The following is a 23,443-nucleotide window of genomic DNA, read 5'->3' on the forward strand; positions in this document are numbered from 1 at the left end:
TGGGTATTACCTGCCCTAACTCTCCCTTTTCCCTTTAGTTAAAGACCATGATTGTGTCCTTTTTGGTATCGCTGTGCCTTATCTCTGGAAAAAGAGTGTTTAGAAAGTTTGGCTTCTGGTGGAAAGGGGTAAGAGAGTTTGCCTCTGAACTAAGAGCCAAAATAGAGGAGGTTATGGCTGAACTTCGCACTTGTGGGCTTGTATGTCTATGTCTTCATGTGTGTTATGGCTAAATGTGGTTCAGTTGGTGTATGGAGTCCTAACTCTGAAGAGAAGTCTGTAAGTGCAGAACACCTAAAAAGCATCTCTGGACAAACTGTAATGCCTTAATTTCCTTTATCTGCTGAACCAAGGAATTTTTTATGTTGCTAGTGCTGGACGCCAGACATGTGTGTACCCTGTCTCCTGAAGATAGCTTAAGAACGTAGATGCTGTAGCAGTGGTTCATCTCACATGAACGCTGCTAAACCAGAGTTGAACTGATACTTTCTAATCTTTTATAGAATTCTCCAAAGGCTAATCATCTGCTTGCAGAACTGATCATTGTGTGGCCTGAACTGGGGATAAATCAAGACTAGAAAAGGTGTACAGGATGTACCTAACTTGCACCTAAGTTTTGATTAGTAGTGTGTGGAAATGTAAGAAAATAAGTGCTGTGTCCTTCTAGAAGGACATAAGTCAATGGTAAAAGTGGCTGATCTGCAAATAGAGGGAATTGCTGAAACTTGTAAAGTAGTTTGATTTACATGTATCGTCCAGTTGTCAGTCTTCAGCTGGGTAAGGCATTTTGTTTACAAAGATTGCCATATAATCAGATAAGACTCTTTTTCCTAATTCAGTACCTTCACTTCCAATACTTGTTATAATTAGAACCCTTTCCTTCAGTAAAGGAATGAACTAAACCAGAAAACATTATTAATATAAACCAGTTACAATTCCATGTCTTTCGTTAATGGAAATTAATTTATGCAATGAGTCTGTAGAAAATGGGTAACTTTTAATTAATAGTCTGGATTTATTATGTTCTCTTGACTTGGAGAAAATTGAAAAGATGTAGCATTGCTGTTATACCTAAATAGAGATGACATAAGAATGACTAGAATTTTGGTTATACCTGAAAAACAAGCTAAGGAAAGTCTGGTTCCAGGTATGAGTTAGTTTGTAATTTGTCTTCATGCTTTTGGTTTTGCATTTTGAAGTTGTCAGTTAAAGCTTGACATTTAGTTCTTTCTAGTTTTAGGAATGAGAGTTGAAAATCTGCTCTAACATTTAGCTCTTCATAAATTTTCTTGCTATAAGTTTCAGATTTTTCCTTTTATTAGTTTATTATTTTTAAATATCCTAACTGGCTGCCCATCTCCAATCTCTCTTCCAGCTGATAAATTCTTCTGATCCTTTTACATGGAAAAGGTTAACAAACTTTCCTTGCTTTGTTACTCTGGATTAAAGGTATTTTAGTCATCTAAAGGTAAGAAGACTTATGATCTGTGGGTTCTTCTAGTGTACTTCACAGGATAAGTGTAGTATATCAACAGTGGTTAATAGAGAGTGATTTCTTTTTTTTTTCTTTGTGGTGGCAGCTTTGACAAAATTATCTGAAGAGTCCATGGAAAATGGATGAAAAAACACATTATGTATACCTTAAGATTTTGTTACTGTCAGTCCAAAAACACACTAAAACTTCATCCAGATAATAGTCAAAGACTTGTTTCTAACATACTTTATGGTGTGGAAGTTCTGGGTACTTTATTTATAGATTAACTGGAGCAAGTGTGTTTAGATAAATTATCAGGTAGTATGTTTTAACAAACTCTTTCTGCAAAAGAATACATGGTGTACACCTTGGTAATGCCTTCTCTTGTTTTTTTTTTCTTTTTCTTTTTTATCTTTTTGTCTCCTAGAAATGGGTCTGGTTTCAGAAGATGCAATGCACTAGATCTGGTGCTTGGAACAGCAGTAGTCATGGCATCAGAACTATGTAAAACAATCTCTGAGGCAAAGTTGGAAAGGCACAAGAACTTGTTCTTAAATTACCGAAATCTCCATCACTTTCCTTTGGAGTTACTGAAAGATGAGGGGCTGCAGTACCTGGAGAGACTTTATATGAAAAGAAATTCCCTGACCACGCTGGTACGACAACTTTTTTATTGTAATGTTTACTGTCTGTATGTTTAGGAATTCTGATTTTTGGAATGCAAAACCCCAGTATAATTAAAAAAAGGAATAGTCTTCTAGCAAATCTGATCCTGAATGATGTAATATGTTGTGAAATATAGGTATTTAGTTGTATTATTGTTTGAATTTTCCTAGGTAATGTGAAGCATAATAAATGAACATTTATGACATATTTGGTTGCCCTCTTGAAGCCTGTGAAGATCTCCTGGGAGTGTATTGTGAGATTTGTTGTTTGGGGGTCTTTTAACTGCTATAAATTTTGTTCACGTGTGGTCAGGCCTTTCAACTTTTGGGTGATGCTATGCAAGTCAAGTCTACTTTCCTTCATAACCTTAACAACTTTTACCTTGGTGTGTGCCTTATTTTAAAGGTGTTGTCAATCCCAGGACCTGATTCAAAGTATGCTGTTAAGATGCTAGCAAAAACGTGTGTCTGTGGGCTGCTGCTGCTAGGAGAACAAACAATTAGTTTCAGGATTGTGAGGGGTTTGTGCCTTTATTTATTTATTTTTTAACCTGAACTGAACAATTTCTCACCCTGAATGAATGTGACCTTAGTATGTAGTGTGGGCTAGTTACATAACTAAAATTTCTTAGAGTCGAAACTTGCCATTGTCAATAGGCCCAAGTCTCCAACTAATTCAGTTGTTTATGTTTGCTTTTTTTTCTTGAGGTCTTCCATGGTGTGATAGGTAAAATAACAGCCAGGGAAGAGGAGCTTGAGGGCCTGACTGCTTAAATTATAGTATTGTAGTATTTATAGTATATATCCTTTGAGTGCCTCCTAGAAAAAGTCCAGTACTTCAGTTTAAGGAGAAGTGTTTAAAGCTTTGACAGTGGCACATTAGAATTCCTCAATAAAAGTTTCAGTTCTTGGGTTGAAAACTGAAACGAATCTGAAGATTTAATGCTTTTCTTCATGTTGAATGAATCACTTAAGTTTTCATGTACTGTGGAGAAGTATTTTGGCACTTTTTTTGTTTTGGTAGTAACTTTGCTTAGTAACTTAATGGGAGGATAGGATTTATGGTTACAAGTTAAAGGTGCTTTAAAAATTTAACCAGAGACCATAAACTGTCCTGCTTTGACACTGAAATTCAGTGATTATTTAATGGTGTAAGGTTTATGAAGTTTGTACTGCTCAAAAGAGAAAACAATAATAAGGAGACTTTATCTGTTTTCTTCATGTTTGTGTTAGAGTCTGTTTCTGTTTTTCTCAAAGCAATGCTTAAAATACATAGATTGTAGCTAGGCAAAATGACTTGTAAACAGCACGAAGTGGAGCTCCAGGATTCAAAATGATCAGCATAACTGATGGAATCTCCTTCAGGTGCACAGCACTATAGCTAGGACCTAGGTGAACAAAACTGGATCTAATTCACTGAGCATCTGTTCAGCAGAATAGATGTTGGAAGTTCAAGGCAACAGCATGTTACAGAAAGGCAGATGTCTTTTTGGAACATAGAAAGTTTCACAATCTCTGTTAACAGTGGAGGGAAATAATTACTGGATACTGTTAAAGCACAAGCTGGAGCAGAGATTGAGTGTGAGGTTTCATGCTTGTGAACAACCCACGTAAATTGGAAAGAAGGTAGAAAGTATCAACAAGGGATTTTTAGTGAACATGCCCTGTGAGAGAAGATGGAGAGATTTAGGTTAATTCCACTTGAAAAAGAAAAGACAGAGCAGAAAAAAAAACAGAAGAAGAGAGGGAGAAATAAATAAGGGAGAGCAGAAGTCATCACTGTATTTACAAAGCAGTATTTTCATAATGTTTTTTAAGCTGGTAGGACAAGTAATACTCAATTTTGGTAAAGAAGTAGTAAGTTCCTTACATGGGAGAGGCAGGGGAGGGAATCTCATCTGAGAGTAGCTAAAACCAAACAGGTTATTGAAGGACTCTGTATTCTGTTCACTGAGACTTTTGAAAGAGAAAATGTACCAGTTCCTTTGAGGGGTGATCCTGTCTGAGAAGAGAAATTTTCATGTCTAGTTCAGCCTGTGCTCCTTTGATTCTGTGCAGGATAGTGAGCAGTGGCTTATCAATAAATACTTGAAATTGCATATGAATTATTGGCAATCATCAAAACTATATCTATAAGGTGGTGCTTCTGTCCCACTGGCTCGTTCCTTCAGAGTTATGAAAGATCTTGACTAAATCAACTTTTTTTTTTCTTTTTTTGCTCTTCTCAAATTACTCTAGTCCTTGACAGATGGCTCCTATGAAAATGTCTGGAATAGTTACACCAACAGAATTTACACATACCATGCCTAAGAATAATTTAATTTTTGTCTTTGCTGACAAGATGGAAATGCTAGAGGGCTATGACATGATGAATGGATCAGGAAGCTGTATAGCACACATCTGTCCCAGCATGAGTCTTCCAGCTTCTGCTCATGTAATATTTGATTGCTAACACCAGCCTTCCAGTAATCCTATTCCCCCGTCTATTAAAGGAAATACTGGTGTGCCTTGATGGCACTGTCAGAAGCATGAGCTAGCCATGTGAAAGAACAGTTGTTAATTTGCTAACTCAGACTCTGCAATGCTGTCCTGTCCAGACAGCCCAGCAGGGTCACGTTTGGGAAAATGCCCAGTGGGTGTGAGAGCAAGGTGAGCTTCAACTGGTAGCAGAATTGATGATTCATTTGTCATTGTCTGCTGTCATGTCACCAGCAGAGAGCAGAGTTTGCTATATGTCTCAACTGAAGGATCATGATTTTTTTTTTCTTTTTTTTAATCTTAGTTTCACTGTAGGATGATGTATGAAACAACTTTGACTCAGACCCATTGTTATTGTGGTACTCAAGAGGATAAACAGAATTGCTATTCTGGACTTGTTAAACTATAAACGTGTCTCACCTGAATTTCACTTTCTTAACATATGAAACAGTTAAAGCAAGAAGAAGAGTATAACCTTCATGTATAATGTGAAAGTAGTTCATGGTTCAGGTTAGTGTCCGTACTCTAACAAAGGGTATTAGGATGACAGTGTGCTGGTTGGTGGTTTGTTGTTTTTTTTTTTCTCGTGTTCCCTCTTTTTTTTTTTTTTTTTTTTTTTTTTTTTTTTTAGTTAACTCTTGGATATTTTTGTGCCTGAGCATGTTGCAGCTTTTGCATATTTTCTCATCTGTAGTTTCTTTTTTTTGTTCTTTGACCAAAAATTTCTGAGAGAAGACAGATGTACTGTAGGAAACCTTCCAGCAGGTGGCAACAAGGGATTAGTTTATGGCATGTTGGTCGGGTCATGACGTCGACAATTTGCTTCTGGAGCCATCATTTACAGCACCACAGTTTAAAACCAAAATATTCCTTTTACTCAGATCTATAATGTAGTGTGTTTGCTGCATAAGAATATTCTAAGGTTAGTTTTTTCAGATTAGCATATTTGTTGATAATACGTTTATAAACACAAAGTTACCTTTTAGATAATAATATATATTAAATTTACATGACAGTGAAAATTGTGAGGTTGCTTTTGAACAGGGAATTGCTCATAAAATTGAGCAGCTTTTAAAATTAATTTCTGCATACATATGTATTGTGAAACCTTTTTTCAATCAAACATATCTGTTTAAGGTAGATATCTTAAGCAATAAAGCTGTCTTAACCTTCAATAATTTTGAGTACGGTTGCCATCATGACATCTGAAACTTAGGAAGCCGATTCTGTGATGCATGTTCATGGTTATAAATGCCATCATGAAATAGAATTGCAACTAGGGATCAGTTAGCATTTAGAAAATTATATGCATGTTAATATGGGAATATGGCTTAGTGGGAATTGATTAAGCTACACAAAGTTTGTAGGTCGTTTCTCAGTTTAGCAGCATTACAGAATGAAATACACTATGGATATATGTCTTGTGTAGTTCTTTAATCTGTAAAGGCTGCAGCTTTCTAGCAGTCTCTTGGCTTCAACTAATTCAATTATATTTGAATATATTTTCAAAGTAAAGTTTTGGTAATCTATCTTTTTAACCTCAGAAGTCTGACTACTGTTTGGTTGAGGGCACATTAATGTCACTTCTAGGCTGTAGTTCTGTTTCAGTAGAGAACTGCTCGCCCTTGATATATCCCAGATTGCACTGATGGAGAATGTGCAGTCTGGGGATATGGAAACAGGGTATTATATACAAACTCTCTGTTGATTTTTTTTTTTCCTGTGACTTAGCTGCAGACATGTTTTAGTACAGTTATTAAAATGACTTGGGTGCACAATATGTGTGTCTGCTTTGTGTTTAGAAACCTAAAAAATCTCTAACTCTTTTTCAGCCAGAAAACCTTGCACAGAAGCTTCCAAACCTCGTGGAATTGTGAGTTTGTATAGGAGTTCTAATGTATTTTTATTATGCTGATTGTTCTTATCTTAAAATAATTGTAGAATGCATTGCTTGCACATAACTGCCTCTTAAGTGTGAAGGGTTTTCTTGGAGGGCTAGAGAGGGTCTTCTTTTTTTTTAAAAGGAGATATATCCAGTTGTATTCAGTCTCATGCTAATGTATATTTATAATTTCTTGTTTATTGTGTAACTTTCCAACTCCTGGGTGGACTGTTAAAGCACCCTGATAAAACAATGGAGCCTCCAAATGGTTAGATGGTTGTGACAGAGTAACAAGTTACTGCCTCCATCCCTAGTTGCTCCTTTCTGCCTCACAGAGTTACTATTATCTCAGTCTTTCTGACCGTAGTAATAAGATTTTTTGGAACAAAGTCACAGATTGTCAAACAGGAGCAGGAATGAGCAAGTTGGGATAGTAACTGTTTAATGATGTTTTCTAAAGGCAGAGTAGTTTGTCCAATCTTGTCCAAGGAATGAATGTCACATGAACTCTATTTTTTGGCAGTCAATTTTAAGCTGTGAGCCTGAGTATCAATGTTTTCTTGCTTCTCCTTCTAGTAAGGTTATAATTTCCTTGTGTGATAGCGTTTGCAGCAACAGAGGTAAAAAGGACATGTTCTTTTCCACTTTTAACTCGTTTGGCTTCCTTTCAGTTGTATAAGTGGTGGACCATTGATCCTGTTCATTTCATGGAAGGCAGGAGGAGGTGTCTATCTGAGTAGCCTAGTGCATTCAGCTGTCTGATTTCATCATTATAATTTGGCCCTTGAAATCACCCCTTTCTGGTACACTCAACCACAGTATATTTGAACTGTTTTGTAGGTCACTGTAGTCTCCAGCTTGCTTAAGAGACCATCTTGTCTCATCCTGCCTGAGTTTTGAGAATATACTTATGCTCTGAAGCAGTAAAATAAATATGCTTGTATTTCATATACTTAGTATTTAATGGTTTGCCATGGGGCATGAAGAAATCTCAGTGTCATCTGATGGCACTGTTAGGAAAACTTGTATGAGTTACACCTTAAAGTAGTCTTTTAAAAACACTGAATTGTAGGATTCAAAACTAATTGTTTGGGGTTCAGCAAGCTTAATTGCACCACCATTATCCCACACATCCTGATGGTCTAGAGAGAACTGCAGTGAGCCTGTGTTTTGTGCAGCTCCAATAGTACAAGTTAATTCTGATCAGAGAGTAAGATCTTTTGTTGACAGAGACCACAAAATAAAGATTTATTGAAATAATAATTTGTTAGTTACTTTACATTTTCCAAAAAAAAAAAAACTGAACTGATTTTCATTTTCCTGAAAGTTACATCCTTAGACATTTCACTATATATTTTTAAAAACTTTACTACTATCTGTGGATTTTTGTACATCATGTCCCTCTTGTTGGGATATTGGATGTGCAGCCTCATAGTAGTGGTGGTTGTTTGGTGGTTTTTTTGGTTTTTTTTTGTTAGCTTGAGCAACATATTTCACAACTATTTTCAGGAGCTGCAGCTGAAAGGGATAGAATTCTCACCCTGAAATCATATATAAGGATTTCTACAAACATATCCACTATCTTTGTTACATTTTTAATAAACTCTAAATGTCTGCAATTTTAAAAGAAAAATAGAAGGCTCAGGTGCTCCATGTAGTTGAAGTGTTTATATGTCTTTTTCTTTATTTTGCCTCTATCTTCCCCAAAAGATGGACTTCTACATTAAGAAATATTGTTTCAATAGAATATGGTAGAAAAAATATGCTGTGCAAATAATTTTCGTGTGTTCCTGAGCAATTGGACATTGAATATTCATTATTTCTGTACAATTAGAGATACCAGTATTTGAAAATATTGTTGTTGTCCAGAAGACCCATTGGTTCACTTGCAGCAATGATTATATTGAAAACTAAAATGTGTCAAGTCTAAGTTTTTATGTTACTAGCAGTACTACAAGTGCTTCAGCAGAGGGTGCTGAATATTCTTAGTGACAAATCTGTCCACCCTCAGTAAGTGTCTAAATAACCACGTGTAAGATTGGGTTTTTCTTTTGAAAATGTACTCCAGGTTTGAAAAGCCCACTTGCAGTGACTAGATCATGTGCTTCTTTCTTCAGTCCATAAAGGTGCAAGAGTTTGTGCAGGGGAGAATGTAATTGTATAACTTAGGTGGGTTGGGGATTTTTTTTCTTTTCATGCCTGTAATTTATTGTGGAATAACCTGGTGATCAAAAATGGCTCATTGTGGTTATTCCATCTGTTTTATTTTTTTTTCTTTTTTCTTTCCTCTTATTACTTTCAGAACTAAAGCCCGTAATTATTGTAATTGTGAATGTTTTGTTTTGCATGATTGTATGTAATTCTCTTTTATTTTTATGTTAATTATGCAATAGTCTGAGTGAAACTTAAGTCCCTATCCATTGCCAGTTTATACAGTTTCCACAGCTTTTGTGGTCATAGGGAGGAATGGCTTTGAGGGTGTACTTTCAAGCTGAAATTGGATATTTTGCAAACTGATTATGTAGCAGAAATCCTTGAGGGTAACAGGTGGTGTCCTCTGCTTTTTTTTCTCCTTCCCTCAGGTACCTCCATTCAAATAACATAGTTGTTGTACCTGAAGGTAAGTAATCTACCAGCTCACAATAAGTGGCAGGAATCATAAAATATTCATTTTTCTTCTTTGAAGAGGCCTATTTTTCCTTTGTTTCCCCATAAAACATTAAAGATTTTCATACAAAATATACCCATGTATCTCTTAGTCAATAATATCCTTGTTTATGCTATCTTAAATTCTTTTAATGAATTCTCTAATGCACCTAAATGCTGTTTGCTTCAGTTCTAATTGCAGAAGGCAAACAGGCTAAATGGTGCTCGATCCGGAGTGTCTTCTGCTTTCATCCAGTCACCAGTTACTCTGCTTATTTAGATCTTGACCCATTTGAAACCTGAAGTATCAAGAAGTCATAGAGGTTTCTCTTCTTTGACTTAATTGTAGAGTTTTGTGTCCAACTTCAGGGAAGTACTTTGAACTCTTTCTAAATATATAAATTGGATAGACTCGAAGGAATGAAAAAAGTGATTTCGGAGCAGAATTGTCTGAGGAGAATCTAGAAGTGGGAGTGTTCTGTACATCACTCTTTGTTTTCTTCCCTGTCTCACTGCCAGCAATACTGTTTGTCAGACAGATAAGCATTTCCACAAATCATGTCATTCAGTTGTGAGACTGGCTTTAATACGCCAAAACGTGCTCAGACATAGGTGTTAGGTACCGAGGCTTTTTATACTCTCGAAGTCCTATTAAGATTTTAATATTACTGTTGGGTCACATTCATGTTTTAATCTGTTCTCTCACAAGCCATTGGCTCCCTCGTTAAACTGCAGTTTCTGGACCTAAGTGATAATGCTCTCGAAATTGTGTGTCCAGAGATTGGCCGCTTGAGATCTTTACGTCATCTTCGCTTGGCTAACAACCAGCTGAAATATTTACCTGCAGGTAAGTACAAGTGCCCGAGGGATGATAGCAATGACAAACGCTTGTTGAATTTAATTTGCATAGTGATCTGCTCTAGGTTTATTTGTATCTTACAGCTGAAGCATGGTACAACCTGCATTTAAAGACCAAGGAGGGATTGCTATTGTGTATGTTGTACTAAATATACGCTATAGTTAGAAAAAAGCCAAGCTGTGTATATTTGAGGTAAGGAAAAGTCTTGGAAAATGCTTCTAAAGTGGGAAAAAAATTATCCATTTAACAGTCTTTGCCATTGTGCAAAGAAAATATTGAACTTCCTTGAGAAGACATAAAATGGCAATGACAAGTGTCATTGTGATAAAGTTACGTTTCTTCCCATTTTCCAGACTGTGAAGGATTCCAATCCTTCCTTGCTTTTTATTTACCCAACAGCCCCATTCTTGTATTTTCTTGAAAAGACATGTCTAGTAGGTTTGCCTATGGCAGTTATACCTCGCTATGACAATAAATAACAAATGTTTGTCTGCCTAGTTTATAACAAAACCCCAAAATTTACTCAAAGTAAATGTGACACTAAGCCAGAAAAGTTGGCCAGGGGCAGATTTTGAATGATTTATTTTTTCTCCTTCTAAATACTTTGAGAAGCAGACATAACTGATTATTTTTCTTCCATTGCCCTTATTTTTCCAGATAAGATGGTGATTTTAAGATTTATTTGATTTTATTTTGAAATCTTTCTTTGCTGTTTTTGCATTTTCTGATCTGCAGAGATAATAAAAGTCTAAGGCCAGCGTTTTGAAAAAAACGGGTCTAACTTAAGCTAGCAGGATTAGCTTTTGGCTCTAATTTTAACTAATTTCCCAATACGACCTTCTTGTGTTTTTAAGCTCAAGTTGCTTATTTTTGAGAAATATATTCGAATTGCTCCTTAGAGGTTCAGGGGCAGGAATCTAGCTGTCCTTTCCTTGTATTTTTCTGGGTGTAATAAGCTTAAGAACATGTCAAAGGATGATTATGATTAGAAAGAACAAAAAAAATATGACTATTATATGATATGTAAATGCTCTGGAATAAAATTAGATAAACTTGTTAAACGTTATGACCCAAGACCCAATAAAATTTCCATCAATTTTCAGATGTCCTACATTCAAAAGAAAGGAGTGACTTGAGCATGCTTTATGTTCCTCAAAGATAATTTACCTTATGGTGCTGTACCATGAAAGAAAGACTTGTTCAAAGAAAAAGTGACACATTTTCTGCAAAACTTCACACATTAACTTAAAAAGGTTTCAAAAAAGACTTTCAAAAGGATAATTTACATTACTGAAGAATTGATTTTGAGTCTACCACATTTGATTAGGAACTGGTATCAGCTGCATAGGAAGACTGCATTGCATTTCTCCCGAATCTTACAAAATTCAGTACTGAGCAATGTCCCAAAGAGCATTTACTTTTGTGCGTGTGAAAATTTTGCATGCTTGGAAATAGTACTGCTGTAGCCTATTTTTGAGTCAGAGAATCCAGTGGTGTCTGGTCTTCCTGTTTTTGCTGGTAGTGTACCATCAGTTTATGCATATGCCATTACTGCTATCATTGCTAATCCTGTCTGGATGCTCTTGCTATCAACAAGATGTATGTCATACAGCTGTAAGTGTTATCAGTCCAAGCAAGACTATTCTTTCACTTAAATGGGAGAGTTTGCCCACTGGAGAGTTAATTTACTGCACTATTTTCTAAACTGTAAAGAGAACTTGCAAGCATATTTTCACAGGTTTTCTTTGTAGAAATGGTGAAAATTTGAAAGATGACTTTATAACAAAATCTTTGAAAATAAAATTTACGTTCAACAACTGAAAAAAAAAGTGCAAAATAGTAAGTTGAGATGAATTGTTTCATCCTTACTCATTGGTAGCACGAATCTTCATGGTATTGTTAAGTAGCCTTCTACCAGGAAAGCTAGCAAAGTTAATAGAATGAACTAGGATGAAATGTGATTTCACTGCAGTCCATCATTTTACTGTGCCTTAACAGCTTTACATCAGATACTGCATTGCAGTGCACTGTTAGAGAAACTGACAGCACTTAATTGCTCTTAATTTATAATAAGTAACCATTTAAGATATGATTTGCCTTCTACTGGTGCAGCTTGTGCAGAATTTAAAGGCCTGCATTACAAAATATCTTTTGGGTATAGGTGATGGTCGTTTATGGAAGTAACTTTTCAAAACTTGGTGACCATTTTCTTCCAGAGTTTGTCCTGCACATAGCACACAAATGGCAGTGAACTGTTTATCACAACAGAGGATCCAGTGATAAAAGTCTGATCAGCATTCACCTTGTGTAGCCAGATAGGCAAACTTGCAGCATAATGATGTCATCACATAAAAAGCATATTTTAGAGCTGCTGACCTGTCATTCTTCTTGTCTCTCCCTTCCCAGTGTCTGGTGTGATAACCACCCTCAGTTTTTATTGTAACTACATGGATATCTAGAAGGATACACTTAGTAATATCCTTAATCAATTGCTACAAACTGTTTTCATTACTACTACAGACAGTTGGATGGTGAATATTTGCCATTAAGCATCTGAACACCCACACTTTTTTATTGCATTTTGTATTTTAAGAATGATTTAGAACTGAAAAAAACCTGATGGAATTAATAGCATATGTTGTTCATTTGTAATGCTTTTGTTCAAATTTATGCTCTTAACACTCTTTTTTTTTTTTTGTGTTTAAGATTTGGCTTATAGGAATCTAGCATAACTAATATAAAAAGAATTGAAATAGTATGTGTGGTGAAGCCCTATAAAGATTTATGTCCTCAGTATGACTGTAGACGTTTGGACTCTATAAAGGTTGAGCCTCTGCTGTGGTTTACCTTCAATGTGATAGGCAAGATTTTTGTCTCTAAGCAACTGTTTTCATTGGACTTGTGAGAATGTAACAGCAAAGCGCGCTCTTCTTTCTTGGGTTTGGAGATTATTGCCCAAGTAGTTTTAAAAGGCTAATTTAAGGGAGGAGATGGGAAGAATGATGAAAATACGTGCAGACAGCATGAATACATAAGCCTTGGTTTCCTGAAGAGGCTGAGCAATACAGGACTGATGAGGGGAAAAAAAAGGCATTAGGTGAATCATGGAAATTGTGTTCCTTGGAGATTAGAAAGCACTTTCTCTGCTATGCCACTCATGTGCAAATGATAATTCTATTTTTGTGCTTAGCGAGTGCTACCAACTCAGTGTTACCCGTGGATAAGGTCATGTGCTTTGACTGCAGAGGGTTTTGATTAATGGTGCACCACCACTGAAACAATGGGACGTCCATCATGTATCATTAAATCGTGAGAATTGTTCAACGATGACTGGGCTAAACTTTGAGAATTAAGAGCAAAAATTTGTTCAGAATAAGCTGTTGAAATTAAAATACAGTATAAAATAGCTGGAGGAAAAAGCTTTGTGAAATTCAATGGAAGTCATGTTTCAGATAGACTTTGGAGAGGGTTAATAAGTGCACTGACCACCTTCTGTTTAATGCAGTCATTGTTACCTAGATTCTGTGGTAAGCAGAATCAGTAACTGAGAGACTGTCTTTGGGAGGAGAGCTGATGGAGAGAGTTAAGATGAGATTTAACATTATGCAGTTCTTTTGAGTACTTTTTATTTCATTGACATGCACAGGCTTTTTGTTGTGCAATCTGTAAATCTTGTAGCTTCTGTCTAAAAACTTTTTGGTTCTTCTATTTGGGTCTGGTATATGTGGTTCGTTAACTGTAGCACTTAATTTAAATTCTTGAGGGCCATTTGGAAATATGTAACACCAGAGATCTTACTTGAAAAACTCTTTAAGAGTTGCAACATAAACAAAAGATAGTTATTATTTCATATGATTATGTTAGTTCATGTGTAAGATTGACTTAGAGTTGATACTACATTTTCATAGCAGCTTTATTTTTTAGAAATCTCCTTTTATTCAGGGAGCTGATGTCTCATTCTAATTTAGAATTGTAGAGTTAGTCCTATCTGTGCTGTGAGAAGTGATTTTTCTGAATCTTCTTACTCATGAATGACCAATTAGAAAGTTCTCTGCTGTTTCTGATATTTATAGTGTATATGATATTTCAACTCCTTTCATTCTTGAGAAATAAATATTATTTTCTCTGTCTAAGAATTATTGCATCATTTGCAAAAAACCTCAATGTGCTAGATAGTCTTTCTAGAAAGAGTATTTTTTTCTAGTCTATTCTTCCTCTTTGGAGTCCTAAAGCCAAAGTTATCTCTCACTTTTGCTGTGCTACCGTTTAGACTTGATTTTTCTTCAGCCTTGGAAACATCTGGTGTGAAGTGGTGGCTCTTCACATTTACATTTTGGTCTTGTGGTTAGTGAGCACACGTTTGGACAACAAATGACGTAAAAGAGAGTGGGGTATACTCAAAGTGGGATTTAAGTTTTGTATTTGACACGGATTAGATTTTTTTTATAATGCATATTACTTGAGAGATAGTTATCCTTAGAAATGGCAAGTCGTAGCATCTTGTTCTAAGATTTAATTAAAAATGAGGTTATGTTTACTCAGCACACATTGCAGTTAATTATAGATATACTAAAATGAAAAGCTTAATGCTTTGCCAAGTCAAGAGCAAAAGCAAAGTAATTAAACAAAGAGCAGGGTATGGTGCATGATCTCAGCCCATCTTTTGGCAAAGATCTTTTTAAGAAGGATAAAAAAATATCAGCAGATGTCTCTACAGGGGCCAGACCAGGTTTTCTTCTGTGTTTGTTGTCATGGAACTTTAAAAAGCAAGAGTTGAGCACATTGATCACCCAAAATATGAAATGCAGTCCAAATAATACCAAGCCTCATATAAACTGGGGGATGCTTTTTCTTTAATCTGTAAAGGGAAAGTGCAGGTGACTGGGGAGCACCAGCAGCTGCTGTTGCTGGAGTACTGATCTCTGCAAGAGTCAAAGGCAGGTTTAGGTTTAGCAAATGCCTTTCTTCCCCACAGGAGGAAATGCATGGCTTGTATTTCAGACTGGCGTTTCTGTGTTGTCTCTTGAGACTTCTGCTTATTGCATCCAGTTGTTGCCATTTTGCTTCACTCAAGTAGAATTCAAAGGAAAATTTATTCGTCTGCCTTTGGTGTTTTGAAAGGGCAACCTGCAACCATATTTAGGGGAGGTTAATAGCATGTATACTCTTAATTTAATTGCTGTTCAAATCTTTTCCCTTTTTCAGGCAAAATGTTTTAGAAATACAGTCTGTTTAAGTCTCATTATTATTATTACATTCATAGGCTTGTAATACTTCATCTTCAAAGCATTTGAGAAAGATCCTGTGAAGCTGATAAGGGACTGTTACAGAATGGAAAAGTGTTTTTAACAGAAGTGATTTGCTCCAGGCCACAGCAGGAGTCAGTGTTAGCCAGAAATAGAACTTGGGTGTTTCCATTCCATTTGTTAAGACCACACCTTTTTGAGGTTGATCGTATTTAATATTGGGGAGGATCTAGTCTTTCCACCCACTATTAGCAAATTAATAATTATCTCTCCATAACTAATAATCCTCTAAGTTAATAGGAAATTAATAGCAGTAAGATCGGTGAGATTTTATAAGAGAAACAACTTGTGCTTCCAGAAGGCTGGAAAAGTTCATTGAGATGGATTGTGAAAAATGCAACTTAGATACAAATACTAGATTATTTTCTCTTGCATAGGTAACTTCAGTAGCAATGACAAAAAAGGTTCAGTTGTTATTAACATTATAAATCAAACTACATGCTGATTACTGCTTTGTCTATTTATAAAAAAACCCTCAGAATGTTAATTCATTATTGCTAACTCTGTTTTACTTAGGAATTTGCTTTGCTAATTGGAGGCAAGAGAAACCTTGAGACATGAAAACCGCATATTCATTTCTCTCGCTTTTTTTAAGTTGCTATAAAGTACTGTATTTGCTATTCATACCAGTATTTCACTGCTAAAGAGTACTTGTATACACGACTTAGTAATTCTGAATAAAGCTTAATATAAGGTATTTCAGTAAGTCTTAATTAAAGGCATATAAACACAACTTCTTCCCTACCTCCTTTTTACAGTAGATTTCCACTGATCATGGGGACAGCATGCCAATAGTTCTATTCTAATTCTAGACCCTGGCATTAAAATATGTAGTCCTAACTAATTTTTAAGACTTGTTTTCCCTGTTTTGATTTAGAGCCTTCAAAATGGGGGGAAATTAATTCGGCTGCCTCTTCCCCCCTCCTTGTGTGTGTTTCCGTTCTGCTCTTATTACTGTCTTATTAGAGTAGGTCACTTTTGACATTTAAATAAAGATCAAATCTTTTTTTATAATGATTGTGACTTTAAAAGCAAAGGCACAAACTGATGCAGACCCTGTTCTTTTTTTCAGAGTTGGCATAACCTTAGTCCACTCTGCTTTCCTAATTTAGTAACATGTATAAAAATATGCACGACGCGACAGGTTTGGTACGCCAGGCACCCATCCAGGAGTGTGGTGTTTTTAAGTAAATGGACTTGTGGGGATTTGAGGAAAACATAGATTAGGTTACATGAGCTTTGCACTCTGTAAGTATGTGACTATTTAAAGGAATATAGACTCCTAAATAAGTACATCTTTTAATTATTACCATAATGCATAGTTTTCCTTGAAGTAGCTTAATGCCAAAGTGTTAAAAATAAGTTTTTCTTTGCACAGATCTGTAAAGTATATGCTTTGTTTAATAATTGATTTCTATATTCAGTTTACAGAATAAAAACGAGTCAGCGTATTTAAAGTTTACATTAGCTCTTAGGTTCAACAGCAACAAATACATATTTAATGTTTACCAGTGTCGATGCAAAACTTACTAGTGCTTGCCTGATAAAGTGTTGGATTTTTTTAATATTTGGATTAATAAGGCATCAGTAATTCTGTTGTATGGATGTGGGAGAATAATAAAAATACCTGATAGTATCTTTAAGACATTCTTTGGATTTCTACGAGGAAAGGATTTTTACATGTTTTAATCTTGCATAAACAGCCTTGTCCTGAGAGCCAGTAAGGAGTGAAATTTTTAATAAGAAAAATTTCATCTACAGAATCATAGCAGAGAGTGATCTCTGAAGAGTTAGAAAGAAAGTGGCAATGTGGATGCTTACTGCTTGTTGTTGGACTTTATGACCTAAACAGAGGTGACCAAAGCCTGGGGTAGTCTATTGTACAAGTGGTATTCCTTACAGCTTAGCTTTCATGCATGTCCAAAAACAGTGGTATATATTTAATTATCACAGAACCACAGTGGTTCTGTGATATTTTATGACAGTCTGCCTTCCTCAGACATTTGGTTTGGGTTAAATTCTCAGGAGGACTACTAGTACTTCTGAGTGCTTTAAATTTTTGGGAGGGAAGTGAGGACAGAGAATAAAAAAGAATTCCTGGAAATTTTTGTTAACTGAAATTTTTCCTATATATTTTCACCTGTATACTGTGTCAGAATGAGTCATCTCATATACAGAGGTGCTCACTATTCTTTCTTTGTCTTCAGACCCTTATTTTTGTTCCACTTCTCCCCTTATTGTGGGGCTTCCAAAAGCCTCTTTGTTAGTATCATACAGCATTTTTCAGTATACCGTGGAAGGTTCATAATGTCACTGAATGCTGCTAGCAAAAACCATATTATAAACATAGAAAATAATCTAGAGCTATATTGGAAGCTTAACATTTTGCTCTGATGTATGCTTTTGTTCCAACACTTCTTCCACATAGGCTTCAATTGGACATACTGCAAGTGAAATATTTCCTGTAACTGTAGCAGGAATGATGTTAAGAAACAAACCAACCCAACAAACTATCTCTTTCAACAATGGCCTGTGGTATTCCTCATTATGGTATTGCACAGCAGGTTCTCAAAAATGCATGTGCTGAGTATGTTTGTGTTGTAATTCATTAATCTGAGAACTAATAGGAAACAGCTGGAGGAAGCCGTCAGTGCCTTTCATTGTGATGCTGAAATTCCATATTCAAATATTGTTTTGCGCACTAGATTTATTGTACTAGAAAATTCCATCTTAAAATTTGCTGTTCTAATTTATTGCAATCACTGGAAAAAGTATTTGGAAATGAAGCTATTTTAATGAGCACGGTTTTAGTTCAAAAAGATAATTGTGATACGGCTCAGTGCATCACCTTTCCAAGTACCTGCGTTTTTATAAAACACAGACCTTAAAACAACTTTTGTCATTACCTATCTGGAAGAATGATCCAGGACGCACTGAAACTGGTATCGATGCTTCATGTCAATAAATTAAAGGCTAAAATCCTATTGAAGCAAAAACATAATGACCAAGTATTTGAATTTTCTAATAATAGTCTTAAACACTGAAAGTCTCTCAAAATTCTAACATAACTTTACTGATGTAATTTTTTTCCCCCCTTTCTTATGTATTTTAGCAAAATAACAGCGATTTTTGGACCAATCACACTTTTTCCTATGTCCCTAACTTGATTTTTGGTGACTTAATTTGAAATATTAAAGGGTCCTGTGAATCAGTGTTTCAGACCCTGTTAATTTCATTGAAAATCGTTACATGGTCTGGTCAGAAATTGACCTTTAAAGGTCCCCTTTTTATGTGATATTTTTGCAGGCCACAGAGTCTTTGTGAAAGTAATATTGCAATCACATGTCTAGAAAGAGACATCTCACTACATTCTCACTACAAGAAAGGCTTTGAGAGCATCTCACAGAACTTGTCCGAGAAGAGCAATGAAGCTGTAGAGGATCTGGGCAACAGGTCTTCTGATGAGCAGCTGAGGGGACTGGGGTTGTACACTCTGGAGAAAAGGAGACTGAGGGGAGACCACCTCACTCTATATGACTCCTTGAAAGGAGGATGTAGTGAGGTGAGTGTTGGTATGTTCACCTGTAGTAACAAATGATAGGATGAGAGGAAATGACCTCAAGTTTTGCCAGGGAAAGTTTATGTTAGATATTAGAAGAAACCTCTTCATTGAAAGTGTTCTCAAAGATTCAAGCAGGGTCTTCAGGGAGGTGGTTGATTCGCCATCCCTCAAGGTGTTTTAAAAGGTGCATGGATCTGCTGCTGAGGGACATGGTTTATCACCAGACTTGGCAGAGTTAGGTGGTGATTGCACTTCATGATCTTAAAGGTCTTCTCCAACCAAAGCGATTCTATGATTCTGTGTGTCAGAGTGACACCATGGGAGTTGTAATCACTAAAATACCTTTTCTAATTACAGTGTATTTCTGGTAGAACAAGCAAGTTTTTAAAGGGTAAGAATATATCAGTGCAAGGCTTTCTGTGAACTGCTGTTGCCCAGTTTTTTATTTTCAATTTTGATCTCTGAAGCATCAAAGTCCTAGACACCTGGTTTGAGTGCTTTGAAACTAGTTTCTGAGAATGGGTCAGTGTTGCCATTTGTTTCCTGATATTCCACACGAGATCCTTGTGAAAGTAACATCAAAGCGGCAGGGGTCCCCCTGGCCCCATACTCATAGTTCCCACCTGCTCTAGCTCTTCCTTTCCTTTTCTGAAAAGGAATTTCTAAGAAAACTGCTGAGGGGTAGGTGAAATCAGAATGGAGCAGAGAAGAGCCAACCTAATATTACCAGTGGTGCTCTCAAGCCTGTTGTGCTTCTGGCTTTTCTGTGATCCACTTGTGAAAATCCAAGTTGTTGCAGGAACACGTATGTTTTCTAAGCTCTGGGCCATGGGCTTTCCCCCTGATAGCTGTACCCCCCAAGGGCTCATAGATAGAAGATAAAGGAGTTTGAGTGCTGCTTCTGATGGTGAGGTACTTGGATGATCAGTGCATTCCTGAGAGCATGGGAGCAGATGTAGCTGTATTCTCCATTGTGAAGAGATTTGGTACTCCGTCTTGAATCCTGGCTCCTTCTTTTTGGCAGTGCTTGATTTCTCAAGTCACTAAGCCTTGTTTCTCCAGGGGTTTTCCTCTTGTCTGTGGGGGTGAACAAGAATTTTGAAGATGTTGAGAGTGCTTTTAAGTAATCATGACAAGCATTCATCTGAAGTTTAAGACTTTATGAAGATGTTGGAGCTCTTAAGTGTAACTGGAGAAGCATGGTAATTATGTTGTATGTTCTTAGGCCTTTTATTAAATAAGGAATATGAAGTACAAGTAATTTCAGCACAGTTTATTAAAAATAAAATGGCATAATATTTTTATGCTAGATTAAATTTGATATTTCAGTAAATGATTAAAATTCAGATTTATTTTTTTATATATAAGTCTCGCATACTTTGCTTCAAAAAGTTTGAAGCCAGTGACATGGCATATGCAAAATGCTAAACTGAAAGGATTTTAAAATGAGATTTGATTTCAGTACTAGAGTGAGAAGAGATCTTCAGATGGTAATAAAATCAGGAACAGGGTAACATGGCTGCTGCCACATACAAACAGTTCATACAGTAAGGTACAAAGTAGTCTTTCAAACATCTGACAGGAGAAATTACAACCTGAATTTTCTAGGGTATGTGAGAACAGAGCCCTGATGGAATTAATCTATCTGGCTCTCCAATCCTGCGATCATTAGAGCTGCCACTTGAGAACAGAGGGCTTCTGAAAGAAAGTCTCTTGACCTTTGAATATACTCCCAATGACATGCTGAGCCAGAGGCAACAAGACAAAAGTGGGAAGTTTATGCAGCAATATATAACTTTAAAAAGCATTAAGTTGTCATTGCTGCTTTGATCAGTGATAGAGTATACTTTGATAAAACTTGGATAAAGGGCTCCAGGCTGTAGCATCAAAACAATGCATTCGGTTCCTTTTCATTTGAAAAATGTATTTCTACAGTCTGTTTTTAAAAAGTGGAATGTGCTTGTGAGAACTGATTAGACCTGGCATGCAGACCTAAATAATGAAGGTCAGCTAGAATTATTTGGGGTTTATGTTTTGATTCTTTGAAAACTTGGCTTGGAGATTTGTGGAGAGGATTCATTGTGACACAGTTATATACCACAGAAAAAATAACTCTAGAAGTGGCCGCAGTTGTGTTTGAATTCTGATAATTTTTCCATTTGTGGTGTTTGTTTTATGTGAGTTTATTGACTGCATAGCAGAGGAAGAAGGGTCTTTTGTTGCTTTTGGTCAGCCCTATTCTTGTGAGGTTGAATCTAAGCTGTAGAAAAGCAGACGAACAGAGGTTTAATTTTGTAGGTATGTAATTCTGTGTTGTAGTCTGTTTCTGAGTGCTTGAATGTTTTTTTATATAAAGGTATCTGAAAAGCCACAAAGGCTATTAAAAAACCCCATTCTAAGTGCTTGAATTCTATATTTTACCTTTGAGGGCTCCAGAGCTCTACAGATCCATTCATAGCTCTGGTAAATCCCCTCCACATTCTTGGTGGCAATGCTGATAATCTTTGTAAGTGAGAAAGTGTGGTGATATGCTATACAACTGTCTTCAGTGCTGTTTATTACAGTAGAATACTTGGATTTGTGCTGAGATATTGTGGGGGTTTTTGCTTGCCTTTGTGCTTAAAAAAACCCCACAAAACTAACCCAAGAAGGATTTTTTTCAACTTTATTTGCACATAATAAGAAAACTACGTTAAAATAAAATTCATGTACATTACTGTAACTTTTTTAAGGCATCATGCCATTCCTTTTGCAACTTCTTCCCTCAATGTTCTGAATCCACTACCGAGAGCACCACAAAGCCTCTTCCTTGGTGTTGGATAGGAGGGTTTGTCTGTTGTAGCTGGCAACAGTGGTGTTCTGAGCAGCGTAGCTTGGGGCTGTCAGGGCAGATTCTCCCTCTTGCGCAATGCATGTATTAGCCTGTCTTCATGAGAGGATGAATTTGGGACTTAGAGTAAGTCTTTTCACTTTGGCCTTACAAAAATTGTCACTTACTATTGAGAGTTAACATTTCCAAGAAATAAATGGAACATGAGTGACCATAGTGCCTAGTATACTTCCTGAGTAAAGTAATGAAAGAAAAGGTTGGTTTGTAACTCATCTGTAAGCACTGAATTCTTCTGCCTTTACTGACTGCCTGGTTCAAGGCACATGTGATGTATATGAAGTTCACTTCTGAAACTCCAGAACAGATGCTCTTTAAAATACTTGTAAAAGTCTTTCTTTTTAGAATCGTTACCCAAAAGCAAAACTGAACTCAAAGGGAGTATTAAAATGCTCAGGGCCTTTCTTGTAAACATTGGCCAATAGCTGTTCACATAGGTGAAGACAGATGTGCACGGACAAGGCTGAGACTAAACCTCCAAGATGGAGACTTGGTTCTATGGTGAGGAAGATGTGTTTCATATACAAATGATGTTTGTGTTTCTGTAGTCTGAAAGCATCTTTAATACAGACAATCTGTTCAATAGTGTTTAGTCATGGTTTCTGTCATGTGCAGGTATTAAACTGTGGGTCTTTTCTTCTTTGAAAATTTTCAGCAGTTTGTTGATGTGTGAAGAAGGAAATGGTAATACTGTTTTCTAAATTCAGGCTTACATTAGAAATGCTTAACAGATTTCAGTATGCTGTACTGCCAAAGGGCTCCAGCTTTGTTTTGGTGCACTGACTGATTTCAGGAGGGTCTTAAGTAAAGATGCATCTAGCCATACAAGCAAAATCAGCTTTTCAGGAGGATTATGTCTGTGCTTACTGCCTTTACTAATATTTAAAAATAAAAAAATGACGAAAACTCAGTTCATTGTATCCTTCACTACTATAACAAGGCTGATAAAAGTTTAATAGTGTGTATCTGCTGTGGCAGTATGCGGCTGCAATCCCCTTCATAAAGTTCAGTAGTTGTTAGTTCATGGAATCTATTCAGGTTTTTCATTTTCTGAAAAATAATTACATGTTAACTAGGCTAAACTAACTTGCTATTCATTTTTCCTGTAAAACTTCTTACTAATTGGAAATTTTAGAGATTCCTCTGTGTTGCACCAAATCAACGTTTGTGACAAGAAAAAATAGAGCTTGATGCTTAGTTTTAGTAATTTTTAGAGTTGGGTAGTAAAAGTTTAACTTATTTTCCCATTAAATTCTTGTATCTTTATTCATAAAGTTATCTGAAGGTACTTTTGTCTCTGGTTCCCTTGGTGTGCTTTTCTTTCCCTAAGCTCTCTGTAACTTGTGTGATTAGTGCTATTAACAGGTAGTTGATTTTACTTGTGCATTAAGCAAATACTAGTAGGACTTGAGTGCTTAGTGAGGCTTGGGGGACAAAGTCATTTAGTCTTTGAAAGTCAACAAACACAAATAATTAGTGCTGTGCAACAGAAAAAAATTATTTTTACCGTGCTGGTCAAATATAATTTTCTTTTATACATATCATTTTGAGAGTTAAAATACTATATATTATCAGTATCCTCGCTTTTACTCATCTAGTCTGTTAAATAAATTGAGACAAAATAAAATGCATCATTTACTGACGCTAAATCTAAATGGAGAAAGCCTTTATAGAGAATGTGCAA

The 23,443-nt window shown here is 36.1% G+C and overlaps 1 protein-coding gene across 3 annotated transcripts in view; it reads left to right on the top strand.

Moving 5' to 3' along the window:
* Positions 1–1,383: 1,383 nt before the first annotated feature.
* The window catches only part of LRRC28 (leucine rich repeat containing 28), a 52,332-nt gene continuing 30,272 nt past the window's right edge, over positions 1,384–23,443 (top strand). For all 3 annotated transcript variants that reach the window (XR_008489255.1, XR_008489256.1, XM_054387855.1), the window contains exons 1-5: positions 1,384–1,468; positions 1,902–2,130; positions 6,450–6,490; positions 9,082–9,119; positions 9,855–9,992. Coding sequence is in view for 1 of the 3 variants with exons in the window: in XM_054387855.1 (XP_054243830.1) it covers positions 1,963–2,130; positions 6,450–6,490; positions 9,082–9,119; positions 9,855–9,992 (385 nt within the window). In the remaining 2 variants the exon portion in view is untranslated. The remainder of the gene's footprint in view (positions 1,469–1,901; positions 2,131–6,449; positions 6,491–9,081; positions 9,120–9,854; positions 9,993–23,443) is intronic.

This window comes from Indicator indicator, chromosome 16, assembly GCF_027791375.1.
Source record: "Indicator indicator isolate 239-I01 chromosome 16, UM_Iind_1.1, whole genome shotgun sequence".
Taxonomy (NCBI): domain Eukaryota; kingdom Metazoa; phylum Chordata; class Aves; order Piciformes; family Indicatoridae; genus Indicator; species Indicator indicator.